This window comes from Pseudorasbora parva, chromosome 13 (assembly GCF_024679245.1).
Source record: "Pseudorasbora parva isolate DD20220531a chromosome 13, ASM2467924v1, whole genome shotgun sequence".
Classification (NCBI taxonomy): domain Eukaryota; kingdom Metazoa; phylum Chordata; class Actinopteri; order Cypriniformes; family Gobionidae; genus Pseudorasbora; species Pseudorasbora parva.
The window spans coordinates 27904730-27922227 of NC_090184.1; the positions used below are offsets into that span (position 1 = coordinate 27904730).

General features: G+C 41.2%; 1 protein-coding gene across 3 annotated transcripts in view; it reads right to left on the reverse strand.

Annotated features, from left to right (window-relative positions):
• celsr3 (cadherin, EGF LAG seven-pass G-type receptor 3) overlaps positions 1-4611 on the reverse strand; it is a 56243-nt gene extending 51632 nt beyond the window's left edge. For 2 of the 3 annotated variants that reach the window (XM_067413684.1, XM_067413685.1), the window contains exon 1: positions 1-2574. This exon is cut by the window's left edge and continues 556 nt beyond it. In XM_067413684.1, the coding sequence (XP_067269785.1) occupies positions 1-2505 (2505 nt within the window). In that variant the 5' untranslated portion in view covers positions 2506-2574. The other variant, XM_067413683.1, reaches the window with a different exon arrangement.
• Positions 4612-17498: the final 12887 nt, after the last annotated feature.

Below are 17498 nucleotides of genomic sequence, written 5' to 3' on the forward strand. Positions count from 1 at the left end.
AGCATTGTCATTGACATCCATAACGCTGACTTGAATGTGTACGGGTGTACGCTGAGGTGGGACACCGCGGTCCACAGCAAAAGCAGTCAGTTCGTAGAAGGGAACACTTTCACGGTCAAGTCTCCTGACGGTTCGGACTATTCCAGAGGTCGGTTCAATAGTGAAATCGCCATCACCGTCCTCTCCATTTTGGAATGTATACTGCACACGGCCGTTGGCATGAGCATCACGGTCAGTAGCGGAAATCTGTAGGACACTAGTAAAAGGTGGAGCATCCTCACTGACTCCACCCTGATACCTGGGGCTCAGGAACTGAGGTGCGTTGTCGTTCACATCATTAACGTTGACCTCCACATATGTGGTGTCAGACTTCTGTGGGATTCCATTGTCACGAGCGGTGATGGCAAGAGTGTAAGTCATCTGGTCTTCGTAGTCTAGTTCGGCTTGAAGTGTGATAGCCCCGGATGCAGGATCGATACGAAACTGTGGGATATTGTCCTCCAGGTAGTAAGTGATACGTGCGTTTTCTCCAACATCATCATCCGTGGCACTTATGACCACCACAGTGCTGCCAGGAGGCCGGTCCTCATTCACACTCACTGAATAATGAGCGCTCTGGAACACGGGCCGGTGTGTATTGGCATCTGTGATGTTGACGTGCACCTGACAGGTGTCGTGGAGAGTTCTGTCAGAAGCAGTGACTGTTAGCACGTAGCGACGTTCCTGTTTGTAGTCCAAAGGCAGTGCTAGGGTGACAAGTCCTCCGCCACTGGCTGTGCTAATGGCGAAGCGGTTACGTGTGTTTCCACCGGTGATTTGATATGTGACGGCGCTATTTACATCGCGGTCAACTGCGGTTACGCTTACCACACTTGTTCCAACCGCCGCATCTTCGTTTAGTCTGACGTAATACTCTTTTTGTAGAAATTCTGGTCGGTTATCATTAACATCCATCACTGTGATCGTAACACTAGCTGTGGCGGAAAGAGGCGGGGCGCCATAATCTCGAGCCTCAACACCGAAGAAGTAGTGCTCTACCGATTCACGGTCAAGCTCTGAGCTCACTGTGACCCAACCAGTGGCAGCATTGATAACAAAAGGTGTATCTGTGCCAGTCCCGGTCAAACGGTATTCCAGACGTGCATTGTCACCATTATCTGTATCAATAGCTTGTATGTGGAGAATGGAGTGACCGATAGGAGCGCTCTCCAGCACTGTAGCCTGGAAAGGTGTGGATACAAAGATAGGTGGATTATCGTTGACATCGGTGACCTGGACACTCACAATTCCAGTGTTGTTAGAGAGAGGGGGGCGGCCGTTGTCCTGAGCCCGCAGTCGCAGCGTGTACTCACGTTCTGACTCGAAATCCAGCGGTGCGACCACTTGGATTTCTCCAGTAACACTGTCAATAGCAAACTGTCCTCGGCTGTTCCCACTGATTATGTTGTAGTGCACAGCAGCATTCCCATCTTTATCCTGGTCCGAAGCGCTGACTCTGAGAATTTCAGAATGTGGTCGAACGTCCTCTCTAACTGCAACCACGTACCGCTTTTGACTGAACTGTGGAACATTGTCATTCTCATCCAGCACAGTGATATGGACACTAACGGTGGCTGACCGTGGACCCGGCTCTCTCCCCTGGTCGCTCGCTTCCACCAGCAACGTATAACGCTCATTTGCCTCTCTGTCAACAATACCTCGTGTCGTGATCAAGCCTGACCGGGGATCGATCTCAAAAGCAGAACGTGCAACAGGTGCGCTTTCTCCAATAAATCTGTAGCGTATATTGGCATTTGTCGGCGAGTCAAGATCTGTTGCTCGTAGCTGTAGGATAGGATATCCCTCTTCCACATTCTCTCGGATGGTCTCGCGGTACTCTGTTTGCTCAAACACAGGAGAGTGATCATTACGGTCAACCACGGTGATGGTCACCATAGTTGTTCCAGAAAGACGTGGTGAGCCGTGGTCTGTGGCAGTAACTCTGAAGTAGTGCAAGTCCATGTGTTCACGATCCAGAATGTGTGTGGTGGTGAGAAGGCCAGTAATTGGGTCGATTTGGAAGTAATCCATGGACCTGCTGTTCATTAAAGGGGCCATGCTGTAACTGAGTCTGCCTGCCTCGCTAGCATCAGGGTCCTCAGCTGTCATAGTTATGACTGAGGTACCAGGAGGCTGGTTCTCAGCTACCTGAACCTGGTAGTTGTATTGGGGGAAATGGGGATGTCGATTAGCAGCTCTACGGGAGCGCCCAACAGGAGGGATACCTGTCTGCTCTTCATTGTACTCCTGCTCCTCTTCTCTCTGCAATTCATCACTCTCTACTGCTTTTAGTTTCTCACTGTACTGATTTGTCTGTGCGTTTCTCACCCCATCTACACTGTTGTTAATCTCAATTTGTTCAGTCCACATTCCCTCTTTGTTTTCATCACTCTCTCTTTCTGACTGAGAGGTGCCATTGCCTTGACCTTTTTCTTTTTTTCTCAGTAAATTGGTCTCTTCTAACATTGCCTCTTCCTTTGTGTCTTCTGCAATCACCCACTCTATGCTTTCCTCCCTTTCCCCCTCTACAGGCTGTCTGTCACCCTCCCCCCTTCCCTCCCCTTTCACCCCGCCCTCTATCTGTCCCTCCCTCCTCCCACACTCAGCCGCGGCTTCCAGCTGCTCTTCTTGCTGACGGACACCCTCAGCTTGTAATGACACCAGTTTACCGGACTTTAATTGCGACCGCGTGGCTCCCCCATCGGCGCTTAAGCTGTCGTCTGCGCTGTAGTCGCCACACTCTGCACGCGCACCGGAGCAAGGAGAACGTGCGCTTTCCCCTCTTACAGAGTCGCGCTCTTCACTCCCAGGAACATTTTGAGTTTCATTTGCATTTTGATCGCCAGGACTGCTACTGCTGTTGGTGTCGTTATTATTACGATTTTTGGCGCAGTTGTTGTTATTGTTACTGTTCCAGTTCCCCAGCAGCAAACTTTCAGTAAAGTCACTCGAGTAAGCGAGCTCATGCACGGAGACTGGCGCTGTCCACTGAGCGGGTGCTGAATGTTTTCTCGCGCGCTCAGTGCGATTGTGTGAGTCACGAAAACGCTTAGGAAAGTTCAGCTCGATTAAGAGGTAGATATGTGATGCATTATGACCCCTGGGAGTGTCAGTTACAGATGAGTCAGAGTTGTGTACATCACCGATATACAACGGAGCCGCGCTGATTCCAGTTGATCTTTTATAATGAGCCTTTCTGTCACTAAACAAAGTCCCAATTCTGACCCAGTCAGCCTGTGTCGTTAAATCCCGAGCATCAGTCCGTTTGAGTGCACAAGAATACTTCGGTTGACTATTCCGATCAGACTTTGCATGCACAAACTGTACTTTTGAGTTGTTATTTGCAGATGTGGTGTTTGTATTTTCTCTTGCTTGCCTTCCACAAACAGCACAGCGCCTCAGAGAAATGTTGAACCGGTGCCAGTTACTGCTGTGCCAGGCTGGATGCCTTTCAGAACAACCTGTGATCCGGTGTGACTCGAGACAGCTGTTTGCTTCGCTTCCAAGCCCTAGAGAGAGCTGCCGCGCGCACGGTTCCGAGCACCCGCGGGTATTCTTAAAGCCTGACCCGTTACAGTCCTCTCTGGTGAGATCGATAACATTCAGGGGGCCTGAAAGGGGACGGTCCGCTGTTGCTTTGTGCAATTTATTGGCGTCCGAGACCACATTAGAATGAGAATGGGCTTTTAATAACGACCGAGTTGATGTCTTGGTAGCGGCAAACTCCCTTTTTGGGTGACATGGGCAGTGTTTAGGCCTGGATTTGCTATCTGCGGTTCTAGAGTTATCCAACAAGCTTTGTACAACGACCCAGTCCGTGTCGAGGCGCGTCTGTGGCCGCGAGCGCGTTCTAGTCCTTTGTATAGTCCTCTTTTTGCCATACTGAACCGGAGAGGCGAGAACACGAGAAACAACGCCCTTCTCTCCGCTGCCACCGTTACTCCAAAAGGGCTGGTGATGACAGCGTCCGGTGTGCGACGCCGGTTCTGATACCCATACACTAGAATTCCGGCAATCCGTACTCAACGGACACGAGGAGGTTCCCTCTACACTAGACCGTAAGCATTGTAATTCCCGTCTATGCGACCGTACCGTCCGTGCAGGGTGGATCTTCCAATCGCCCCCAGCCAAAGCCCCCGTTAACGTTCCGTCGGGCAGGCTGGCGATTTGAGCGTCTCCGGGGGCTGGGTGGGTGCACAGAGAACGGCAGCACGGTCCTGCTGCACTCCCCGGGATAACAGTGAACAAAGAGCTGAGGAAAAGGAGAAACAGCAGCGGCGAAAGCGAGCCCAAGTCCAGTAGCAGTGCAGCCATTAGTCTGGTGAAATCCTTTCTCTCTCTCCCCCCTTTCTCCCCTCTCTCTGAACCGAAGTGTCTCTCTTTCTCTCTCCAAACGCCGGCTAAGTGGCCAGCTCATCCACCACCGCCCGACTCCTTCCGCCGTGCTCCCCGGTCGCTCGGTGATCCCGGGAAGCTCGCATCTACTCTCGGTGTTTGGTAGAGCTCCGGCTAGCAGCGACACGAGCGCAGCATCTCTCATTCACATCCAACATGGCTCACAGCGAACCCGGTGCTACCCTCACTCCTCCCCCTCTCGCTTCTCTCTGTCTCTCTCTCTTTCTCTCTCTCTCTCTCTCTCTCAGACGGGAATGGTTCGTTCCAGTGTGCGCAAGGCCGTTCCCTCACTCAGATGACGCCATGTCCACCGCTGGAGAGTTTGCCTCCACAAACGTGACCTATCAATATCAAAATGAAATTAAATAGAATGTAATTTCCATAAAAACTCAATAAATCCATACATTTAATTTAAACGAAATAGCCTAATGATAATACCAACCGCATGTCATAAAATATAGGCTGATATCTTCCATAATAGAACGCCACATGTAACGCTGTAACAGAAAAGCCACATAATGCGGTCTCAAATGGATAGTAAATATTTTTGCCCTGATCAATGGGAAGACAGAAATAGATAAAACACCATCTAATGCGAAAATGAACTAAACAACATAATATGCAACATGAATAAAATACAATTTTACCATATCTAGCCTCAATTTATAAGTAATTTTTTTAAGTTGGCCTATTTAGTGGAATTAAATTAGTTTTGTTTTTTAGATTATCCGCACATTCGGCCCTCAATGGTAATAACTGCAAAACGTCTTGCCCCAAAATAATCTAAGTATTTTCGCTAAAAGGGCAAATTGGCCTATCGTGCAGCTTTCCCTTTTACACATTTTTCTTTACCGCGTATTTTTTTCTGTTCTAAATATACATTAGGCTTAAATGTTTAATCAGGTTATTTTTAGTGTGCGGGATTGGATGGTGGTTTTGTGTTGTAGCTGTAACAATCAGTTGGTGTCCATCTGTGACGTCATGTCTTATCCCCTCTTCGATTTTGGCGTATTTTTTACTATTCAGTGCATTGCATTAATATCACATTTTCTTTTTTTCTGTCAGCTCTACCGTCGACTCCGTAGACATGGTCTTGTTGTAAATGCATTGCTTGACATGGAAACAATAACTATTGTTTTCCTGTTTTAAATCACACTGCATGTGGGTGAATTTCAGAGGCGCGTGTCACAGCCCTGCATGGCGGATGTAAAATCTACGCTTAGTCAGAAATAGACTTGCGCGTTACAAAAACCAATCTGTGTCTCGCAGTCTGCCTGCCACTGACACGGTTGGAACGAATCCACGAATGTTGAAAAATTCATACGGCTCAATTATACTGTGCGCGCGCACGCCCTCACTTTCTCTCCCAGATAAGCTGCCCTCGCGCCCCACTGTTCTCGTGCTGTAGTCTGAGCTGAGCAGAGATGACTGTGGTAAAGGACTTGTGCTTTCTGTGTACCAGTTGATGTCTAAGCAGAAAAAAATGATTTGAGAATTTTCCTCGTTGACTGTGGAGGATGAGATTCATGTCTAGTCTTTCTGCGGGTGTGCCAGTGTGCATGTCTAGACGCTTGATGGTATTATATCACACAGTCACGGCAGCCCTAAATCCCATTAAGTGAGGAGGAGAGGGATTCCCATAACTGAGAGCTTCCTCTGTGAAACCTGACTGATAGACTGATGGGTAACACGCCTGCAATTCAGCGGCTCGCCAAACACCCTATGGGAACAGCAATCATATTTAGTGTTACACATCATCCCCAAATAAAGTACATCCCTTAATTCAAATTCTTACACGTCACGAAAATACATACAGCTCATTTATCTCACTAGTAGATGATGATAAAACTTTGTATTCACTAATAAGGATTTATATGTTAGAGCATTCCTGTAGCTCATACAGTAGAGCATGGTGTTACGTGTCATGGTTTGACACGTAACACGTGAAAAAGTCATGGGTTTGATTCAAATGCATGAAAATGTATGGACTGGAAGTCACTTTTAAGCATCTACCAAATGCATAAACGTAAATGGATCAAATGTCAGTGCAAAATATATATATATATATATATATCTCTGATGTAGTAATATGTTGGATCAAATGTTAAGTCAATATTCATAGAAAATTAAATCTAATATTCATAGAAATTAAATCTAAGCCAATTACAAATTGGTGATTTACACATCTATTATGAATGCTAAAATCTGTAAAATTCCCTGGGGTAAAAATCCTCAAAACCAGTGATCTGATGCACATCTTCGACCAAATGTGAAAACAAAACCAATGAAATTACTCTGGGTTAGCCAATAAAAAAAATCTACATCAGTAACAAAGGAATGTACTAAACCTGATGTGATGAATATATTGGATGAAACATGAATGCAATGATGTGAAACCATTTAAACGTGAGTGTACAACGCCTGATCTTTTCAGAACCACAGACAGCGCTCATGTCCTGGGCTCAGTTGGTGTCCTGCTCACTGCTGAGATCCATAGATCCCACAGGCGTTGGTAGCTCTGGATTTTTCAAGTTGGAATTCAAAGTGAATGAAAAAACACAGTCTCACATAGAACCATGTTCAATTTTGAAGGGCTTAAATATCAAACACAATCTCGTCGCACCAATTTCGCACTAAACATAGCGTTGCACAAAATTATTAATAAGACGCCTATCTGCATGAGACTAAAAAAGACAGTCTGTTCTATAAGGCCTGTGAGATGAGAGGAGAGAAGAGAGAGTGAGAGCTCTAATGGGCTGATTTGTAATCCCCAAAAATCCAACCTGCGGATTACAGGGGTGCACACTTCACAGAGCACACCTGGGTTCCTTTAACACACATGCACACACATACACTCAAACGCACATTCAGGTAAGCTGTCAGCTGCAAGGCCATAGCTATTCTACGAGTTACCATGGGAACGGCAAGAGAAGGGGGTACGTTCCATCAAGAAGAGGGGTTTGTGTTTGTCTCACCAGCACTGTTGATCTGTAATTGTTTGCATCTGGGCAGACCCCCTCCGCACACAACCCTGTCCTCTCTGCTCACCCCGCTAACCCCTCCCATGTGGCCCGAGCAGCAGGTGGCCTCGGCCCAGTGAGCATCTGTCACGGCTGGGCCTGAACGGGCAGGCGGCTATAATACATATTCACAAGAGAGAGGGACTGGAAGGTAATCAACACACGTACTGTAGACATTTTTTGTTCACTAGCACATCTAAGCATGGGTGCATATATTGGCAAAAGGCAGGTTTAAATAATGCACAGTCAGTTTGCACATACAAATCTCAAGCATTGTTTTTTTTCTGACACCTACACGCTCTCTAATCTGTCTCTCAAAATACAACCGCCTCTTCAAGACACACAGAGCCCTTGAGATATGGCTGGAGGCATATGGTGTCAATTGGGTGGAGTGTGCTCTGTATTGCGAGACTGTTACCACACCAAATCTGTGCCTGGTGAGTGCGAATTAATTAAAATGATCCGCACGTGAGCTGAACCTGAATATTCAATGTGGCTCCACACCCAGAGTCCGTAAAAGCGAAACTCAGCAGCACACGCCCTCACCGCAAGACCCGTCCACGGCTTGCGCATAAGCGCTTCGGGAGCATATAGTGATGTCATTAGCAATTTTAGAGGATTATGGGATTACGAACACTGTATGTTCGTTATCTGCCGCATGGTTATTGGATTTCTACATGGAGCTCTCGTAATTTAACTTCTGAATGACTTTTAGGGTAGACCGTGCGCTCTTCTCCCTCGTCCATTTACGTGAAAAGTTGGAATTAGTCCATCCGTGCCCGCGCGCGCACCCTTCAAAACGTGTTATCATCGAATTACTGACGCATCACTCCCATTCCATAAACAAACACAGCAGTCTGCTGTTCGCAGTCTATTCCGACAAAATGGTAATTCATAGCAAAGGAATATAAATGCAGAGTGCTGAAAAATTAACACAAAAACACAGCTGGGTGATAGAGTTATCATTGTAATAATCACAATTTAATTACTGCATAATGATAAAATTAATATAATTTCGAAATATATTTAGAATAGAATAGAAAAAGGGATGCTCATAATGGAATGTAAAATCATCTTAAAAATAAGGATTTAAAATGTTATAAAGAAATGTTATATTTATCAAATAATCCATAATCTCAAATGTTTTAATTATTTTATTTCAAAATAAAACAATCATATTAACTATTGCAAAGCTTAAACAGAAGACTTTTTTCTGCAAATTTCTACAGCCTGAGAAATTAGGCTATTGACTGGCTGACTCATTGAGCTTTCAAATACAGCAAATCAATCAAATTTAAATGAAGGTGTCGGTGGCAGAGGGGTTGTGATTCTCTCAGGTTCTTGTTAATACTCCAGCCTATTTTTTTGTTGTTGCTATAATTCTTTATGCTGCACTTCTAAGTCAAAACAGCACGGAAAATGTCAAACATTTTTTGATATAAACACAAAGGATAAGATAGTGGTCCATGAAGCTCATTTTCAAAGACCTAGTAAACAAATGATGCCAGTGAGAGATGTGTGCCGCTGAGTACTGGAGTGAGAGGAGATTGTGTGTGTGTGTGAGAGAGAGAGAAAGCTAATGCTGCTGAAAGGGGGAAGGTTGTTTATAGGCCAGCTGTGAGTTGTCTCTTAGTCAGCCAGTGACCCAAATCAGCAAATACAAAAAAAAAAAAACAGAGGAAATGAAAAAATATATATAGATGGAATGAGAGAGGGAAAGAGAAAAAGGCAGGAGAATGAGCAAGCAAGTTAGTGTGGAAGTGTGTGTGTGTGTGAGAGAGAGAGAGACAGAGACCGAGCTGCGCTTCATAAAATGGACAAAATTCAAAAATATCAGAGACCATTATTACCCCAAAAATTAATAAAATATTCCCACATTTCAGCACCTGTAGCCCAACCCAAAAACTGGGCTGCATGCTTGGTGAAGAAGCCAAATGCTCAAATACAGCTAAGATTTGTAGCCTCTTGCCATTTCCTGAGGGACGAGCAAACACACTCTCTCACAGCCATAACACACACTTATTAAACAAACCCAGTAGACCTGCACCCATGTATATAGTGTATATACAGTGAGAAAAATAAGTATTTGAACACCCTGCTATTTTGCAAGTTTTCCCACTTAGAAATCATGGAGGGGTCTGAAATTGTCATCGTAGGTGCATATCCACTGTGAGAGACATAATCTAAAAAAAAAAATCCTGAAATGATGGATTGCGTGTCAAACTGCCAAACTGCTGAAATCACGTGACATTGGCGATCCGATTCATGAATCAATTCACTGGTTCATAACCGTTTGAATATTTGAGGTTTGAACACAAAAAAGGAAGAGGAAACAATGCTGAATAAAGTCGTAGTTTTTGTTATTTTTGGACCAAAATGTATTTTTCGATGCTTCAAGAGATTCTAATTAACTAACTGATGTCACATATGGACTACTTTGATTATGTTTTTATTACCTTTCTGGACAAGAACAGTATAGTGTGCATACACTTGGATACACTCTCTGACTAAATATAAAATATCTTGAATTATTGAGTGAACTAACCCTTTAATACAGTGCACTCACCTTGGCCCATGTGCAGAAAAACACCTCCAAAGCATGATGCTACCATCCCCATGCTTCACAGTAGGGATGGTGTTCTTGGGATGGCACTCATCATTCTTCTTCCTCCAAACACGTTTAGTGGAATTATGACCAAAAAGTTCTATTTTGGTCTCATCTGACCACATGACTTTCTCCCACGACTCCTCTGGATCATCCAAATGGTCATTGGCAAACTTAAGACGGGCCTGGACATGTGTTAGTTTAAGCAGGGGAACCTTCCGTGCCATGCATGATTTTAAACCATGACGTCTTAGTGTATTACCAACAGTAACCTTGGAAACGATGGTCCCAGCTCTTTTCAGCTCATTGACCAGCTCCTCTTGTGTAGTTCTGGGCTGATTTCTCACCTTTCTTAGGATCATTGAGACCCCACGAGGTGAGATCTTGCATGGAGCCCCAGTTTGAGGGAGATTGAAAGTCATGTTTAGCTTGTTTTCTAATGATTGCTCCAACAGTGGACCTTTTTTCACCAAGCTGCTTGCCAATTTCCCTGTAGTCCTTTCCAGTCTTGTGGAAGTATACAATTTTGTCTCTTGTGTCTTTGGACAGCTATTTGGTCTTGGCCATGTTAGTAGTTGGATTCTTACTGATTGTATGGGGTGGACAGGTGTCTTTATGCAGCTAACGACCTCAAACAGGTGCATCTAATTTAGGACAATAAATGGAGTGGAGGTGGACATTTTAATGGCAGACTAACAGGTCTTTGAGGGTCAGAATTCTAGCTGATAGACAGGTGTTCAGATACTTATTTCCAGCTGTATCATACAAATAAATAGCTAAACAATCATACATTGTGATTTCTGGATTTTTTAAAAGACTATATCGATCACAGTGGACATGCACCTACGATGACAATTTCAGACCCAGAACTTGCAAAATAGCAGGGTGTTCAAATACTTATTTTCCTCAATGTATGTTCAGTTGTTACTTGTTTTCTGTATTATTATTATGTGCTAATTATTACTATTCATATTTTGTTTTTATCAATAAAATATTTTATTATTATTATTACATTATATGTTGTGTTAATGCTTTGGCAATACAAAAATGCTTTTGTTATGCCAATAAAGCTTCTTGAATTGAATTGAATTGAATGAGAGAATTGAATGAGAGAGAGAGAGAGAGAGAGAGAGAGAGAGAGAGAGAGAGAGAGAGAGAGAGAGAGAGAGAGAGAGAGAGAGAGAGAGAGAGAGAGAGAGAGAGCGCTTGGGGTGAGGGGTGATGATGCTGGAGGAGGCTGTTAAGGAGGAGTCAGGGATGGGAAAGAATAAAAGCACAGAAGATAGAGAGAGAGAGAGAGAGGTGACATTTAAAAAAAAAAAAAAAAAAAAAAAAAAAAAAAAAAAGCTATTATAATGCAGCTATAAATATTTTCAAAGACAACATTCAAAGACACACCTCACACCTGCACAGTACCAACACAGCAGATTCTGTGTAGATGCATACAAATATATATGCTGCATAGTATATACTAAACTCACACCGAGAACCAAAATGGAAAAGACATAAAACATAAAATAGAAGAATAAATGTGTGCCTAAATCAAAGAAAATTCCAAAACATATTAATATTCATACATAAATATATAATTTAATATTTAAATATTTATATCAATAGCATCAGTAAAACATAAAACATTGATAAGAGTAAACATATATTAAAACATCTGAAAACTGAAAAAGAGCCTAATTTATGCCAAAAAGGGAGTCAATTTAATGAAAAAGAATTGGCTATGTGCCTTAAATAGGACCCTTAAGATTATGCCATATTATATTAATGAGAACAAATCTTACTGGATCCTATTACATCTAAAGAGGAGGAGCACATTAATTTGTTCCAGCATGGGATATAATTGGCTTTATATAGCAGCTAGCCTATGTTTTAAACACACTTCAGTCATGGGCATCTGTCACCTGACTACGCCGATTTGAATCATAACTAATCCTGTTTGAGTGTGAATAGAATGTTTGGACTGAATTCAGATCGACTGGAAGCCGCTCTAGTTATGCTCAGAGTGAAAGTGAACTGGGATTAAAGCGGATTAGCAACAGATGAGAGGGGTATCTAGCTGTCTTACTCAGGATTTAGACCTGCTTAAACTCCAATCCAGCTAGTTTCTTACCCAGCTGCTGGATCTGAAGCCTGACACACTCAGACCTTGATAAGACACACACATACACGAGAAAGAGAGAGAGAGAGAGAGAGAGAGAGAGAGAGAGAGAGAGAGAGAGAGAGAGAGAGAGAGAGAGAGAGAGAGAGCGAGAGAGAGAGAGAGAGAGAGAGAGAGAGAGAGAGAGAGAGAGAGAGAGAGAGAGAATGTATAGCATTATTGATATGATATTACAATAGAACTAAATTACCTAAAAATAAAAAAAATTATGATTTTTACTATATTTGATCAAATAAATGCATTGGTGAGCATAAGAGACCTCTTTCAAAACCATTTTTAAAAATCTTACAGTCCCCAAAATTTTAAATATTAGTAATAAAATGTAATATTTTTTATTTTTTATTTCATGTTGCAGTGAACCATGAATTTCCAAGCCCATTCCATGAATTTCAAACACGTGTTGCTCATTATTTTCACAGGCTAGGAAATCTCTTTTACATTTTTTGTGTCTTGTGGGGACAACATTCACATTTAAATACTAGTTATCTTCAGAAGACCAGGGAGATCGTCCTTTCTGGAGAAAAATCTGTGAACTTGACATATCTAACTAAAAGACAGGAAACGGTTAGTAGGTAATTCTAAATTCTAACCTCTTTTTATCAGCAGAGGAGCAGAAAAAGTTAGTGAGGAGAAACAGAAAGGGAGAGGGGAAGCTGTTATCTGTTATTGCACACATACACACGGCTGGATGGGTGTGAAATACTCTACTGACTGACTGTGCTAGCATCTGTATTTCTTTTTCCTCTGCAGAACTTGCTCTCAATCTAAAACCAATTCGAAGCAACTCTGTTCGTAATACTATGCCAAAGTAGCATTCAAAGCATGACACAGATTCATAAAGCAGACCACTTTTCTATAAACAACCTTTTTTTCTAAAAACAACCTACTCTTTCAACAAACAAAAAAAGGATTTTTTTGGGGGGGTGGTTACGGAAAGATCACATGAGGTTGTTCTGACACAGTTTTAAGTGACAGATTTGTGCAGTCTCAAAGATCTCAACACATCAAGAATCATTTCAGCTCTAGTCTAAATTTGTCAAACTATCAAAAGTTTCAGCTGAGAGAGCTACATCAAATACGGTGCCTCAATCTCTAAACTTCCGTGTTTGATAGCAGGGAACCCAGTGGCTTTGAGAGAGATTTTTTTTTTTCAACATGTTGTCAGAACACACACACACACACACACACACACACACACACACACACACACACACACACACACACACACACACACACACACACACACACACACACACACACACACACACACACACACACACACACACACACACACACACACACACACACACACACACACACACACGCACACGCACACACACACGCACACACACACACACACGACTTGGAACCACTAGAAGCTTGACACACTCCAGTTTTGTTTTAATTAGATGCTGTGGTGAGGCACACTATTCTGGCACTGCAGTCTCGGCTGATATTCGAGGGGATTAGGGATATATAAAAATGTGTGAAATCGTTGATGTTATTTGTCACCTTTAGAATTGTGTGCCAAGGAAATAATTTCAGAAACGATATACTAAGAATAAAAAATAAATAAAAAAAATACAATACCTGGCTATATCTCTATAGTCTTGCTCAAAAGTTTACACACCCCTTGGAGAATCTATAAAAAAATTGCATAATTTTAACAAAATAAGAGTGCTCATACAAAATACATGTTTTTTATTTTATTTAGTACTGTTGTGATTAATATATGTGTGTGTTTTTCTTTAGTAGAACACTAATGAAGATTTTTAACTCCAACCGTTGCTCGTATAATGCATGTTAATGGAGCGTTTTTATATGAGAGTAAAAAAGAAAGACATATGAATCCACGGCTTGTGGCGAAACATTGATGTCTTAAGACAAGAAATGATCCGTTTCTATGAGAAACCAAACAGAATGTGTTATTTTTTTACCTCAATCATAGAAATATTTACATAGATAGAATCATCATTCGACCGATCCTATCGCACAGGGGGCACTAATGAGGAATATATTACACATACACATATTATATAAATATATATATATATATATATATATATATATATGATCACACCTGGATTTTGAACTTAGACGGAAGTAATGGCGTTGGGAATACTAGATGAGATTCATCTGATATGAAAAAAATCACCATAAATAAGGTTGGGTTTCTCGCAGAAATCAATTGCTTTGTGTCGCCACGAGCCACAGGGTTTAATATGGATTCGTATGTCTATATTTTTTTTTACTCTCATAGTGGCTCTCATAGAAACACCCCATTGACATGCATTATACGAGCAACGGTTGGAGTTAGGAATCTTAATTTGTGTTCTACTGAAGAAACAAACACACCTACATCTGGGAAATATCCCTTTAATGCATCGTGTTTCCTTCTGGAGCATCAGTGAATGTTTGACAGTCACTGCTGCAAAGGGTTCAAATATGCAAAAGATACTGGAAAACTTAAGAATTTGCAGGACCGGAACGATTTTTCTGAAGAACGCAGGGCAGTTGCTAAAGACAAACAAGAGACTCATGATCAACCCTCAAATAACAAAAATCAGCCATGGATCATCCAGGCAACGACACAGTATTAAGAATCAAGGGTACATAAAACTAGTACATAAAAGGGTAAACTTTTGTTTTGTGGACTACATTAAACATTTTATGTAAAATATCTTAATCAGGATACAGTACAAATAAATAAAAAAAAAAATTACAAAATTGTGAAATGTGATTTTCACCAGATATTAGTCCAGTCTTGAGTGTCACATGATCTTTCAGAAATCATTCTAATATGCTGATTTGAAGCTCAAGAAATATTTCTTAATATTATCAATGTTGAAAACAGTTTTACTTTTTTGTGAAAATTCTGGTACTTTTCCCCCAGGATTATTTGATGAAAAGAAAGTTAAAAAGAACAGCATTCTTTTATTGCCATCTCCAGTCATTGACCGGTAGTGTATATTGGACTGTATTACACTGGAATTATGTAGGTCATTGTGTCACTTGCTGCATCATGTACAAGATGAGAGGGTCATTGTCTCTCAGTTAAATTTTCCATTGAGGAAAAAGTCATTTGAGGACGCAAGTATTTTTTTTGAAATTACATCAGCAATGTGTAATTAGCAGAATTCCATGTAAGCCATGTTTTGAACACACTTCTGTCAACAGCTGAAGGGCATGAGTCGACTCGACCCTGATATGAATCAGACCTAATCCTGTTCGAGTGTGAACAGAATGTTTGAAGTGAATTCAGATTTCCTGGAAGCCTGTTAGTTGTGCTCAGACTGAAAGTGAACGGGGATTAAAATGGATTAGCAGCTCCTAATAAAATTACTGGCCAACTGGCGAGATTCTCCATTTTAAATGCTCGCAAAAGCCCATTTTTACTTCTGCATGATGCTTGCTGAGTGCTAATTTTGGACCTTGCATCAGGTCCAACTTAAAAACAAAACCCAGTCTAGCTAAAACTACAAATAAGAGGCCACTATTACAAAGGACATTCTCTCTGCTAGTACAACACTTACAGATATAGAAACAATCTATCTCCATGTGTCATTTCCCAGCACTCCACAAACCACACCCACTTCACACTGTTATTTCCTGTCTAGGACTCCACGCCAGTCAACAAGAACAACATACATCAATATCACTCTCCTCTATCATCTCCTCCCCTCCTCCTCCCACCCTTTTCTCCCTCTCTGTCTTCCTATCCCCGACAACTACAAAAATCATTCAATTCCCATGGGCACTTCTGACCTCATTCATTCATCTCGCTCTCACACACACCTCTTGAAATGACAGCAGTTTTGCTTGTAGCGATTACACCGCACACTCTCCTTCGTTCTTTGAACTCCTTTCACGCACTAGTCTCTCTTTCTTCTCTCTCTGCCCTTTTTCATCTCTCCTCCTTTTGTCTTCAAGGAAGAGATGCCCAGCAGTGATGACTGACAGCCTAACAAGCCCTAAAGACACACATAAGAAGGGAGACACGAACAAGATTTAGCTAAAAATCGAGATTGCTCTCTAGTGGTTGAACTGCGGTATTACACCTTCTTAAACCTCTAACTCGCATTGCTTCATACATCTCAGTACATGTAGACATCTGTGGTTACTACAGATAGTCTGACTGCATGGTTGGCAGTATTCTAGAGTTTATACAAAGAAATGTAATTTACTCAGCCATTTTCTAGTAATGCAGCTGTTATTAGTTTTCAGTCCTGCAGTTGAGCACTACAAACTCGAGCTGCATATTTAACACATACTCCATTACAAAGGTGAGCTGCTGTCACCCCTCTCTAAGTTATTATGGGATGTTTAGTCATGCCTGTCAGGGTCATAATTTTGGCTCCACCTAAAACTTAATTAAAATTCAAATCATACAATGCCCCGATGAGTTTGGATTCAGCATCAGAAATCAATCAGCCCCAGATATTTAAATGTGCCCTTCCATTACCATTCCAAATGTGGGTTGGTAAAATATTTTTTTGTTGTTGTTGTTGTTGTCTTATTTGATCAAAAATACAGTAATGTTAATAATAGTAAGAAATAGTATAATATTACAATTAAAAAAACGTTTAATTTTAATATATTTTAATAATGTTATTAATTTCAATGATGGCAAAGCTAAACAGAAATCATTCTAAAATGCTGATTTGTTGTTAAAGAAACATTTCTTATTATAAATGATGAAAACAGTTGTGCTGCTATATATTTTTGTGAGAATTCGGTAAAACGTTGAAAACAGAAAATAGCTGTTTAATTTCTTTTAAACAGTAATTGGTTTAATTAAATTACTTGAAGTAAATGTTTTTTATAAAGATAACAAATGCATAATGCTTAGTATAATGTATAATATGCATAATCATAATTTTACATAAATGTAAACAAGATTTAAAAATAATTTCATTTGGGCAAATATCTGTTAACAAAATTATTTTCTAGCATTGGTATAAACATGACTATGAAATGGCAACACCTTATAAATATACATTAACATTAGTTCATGCAATTGTGTGTAATAACAATGAACAATGCTTTTACAGAATTTATTAATTTAGGTAATGTTCATTTCTGCATACACGTAATAAAAAACTATTATGAATTGTATAAATTATCATTAGTTGAACAAACATGAATAAATAATCAATCTAGATTCATAAATACTAATAAAAAAATGTTCGTTGTTAGTTACAGAATTAAACCATTGAACCTCACTGTAAAGTCATACCATTGAAATAAACACATGAAAGGTACAGGTATA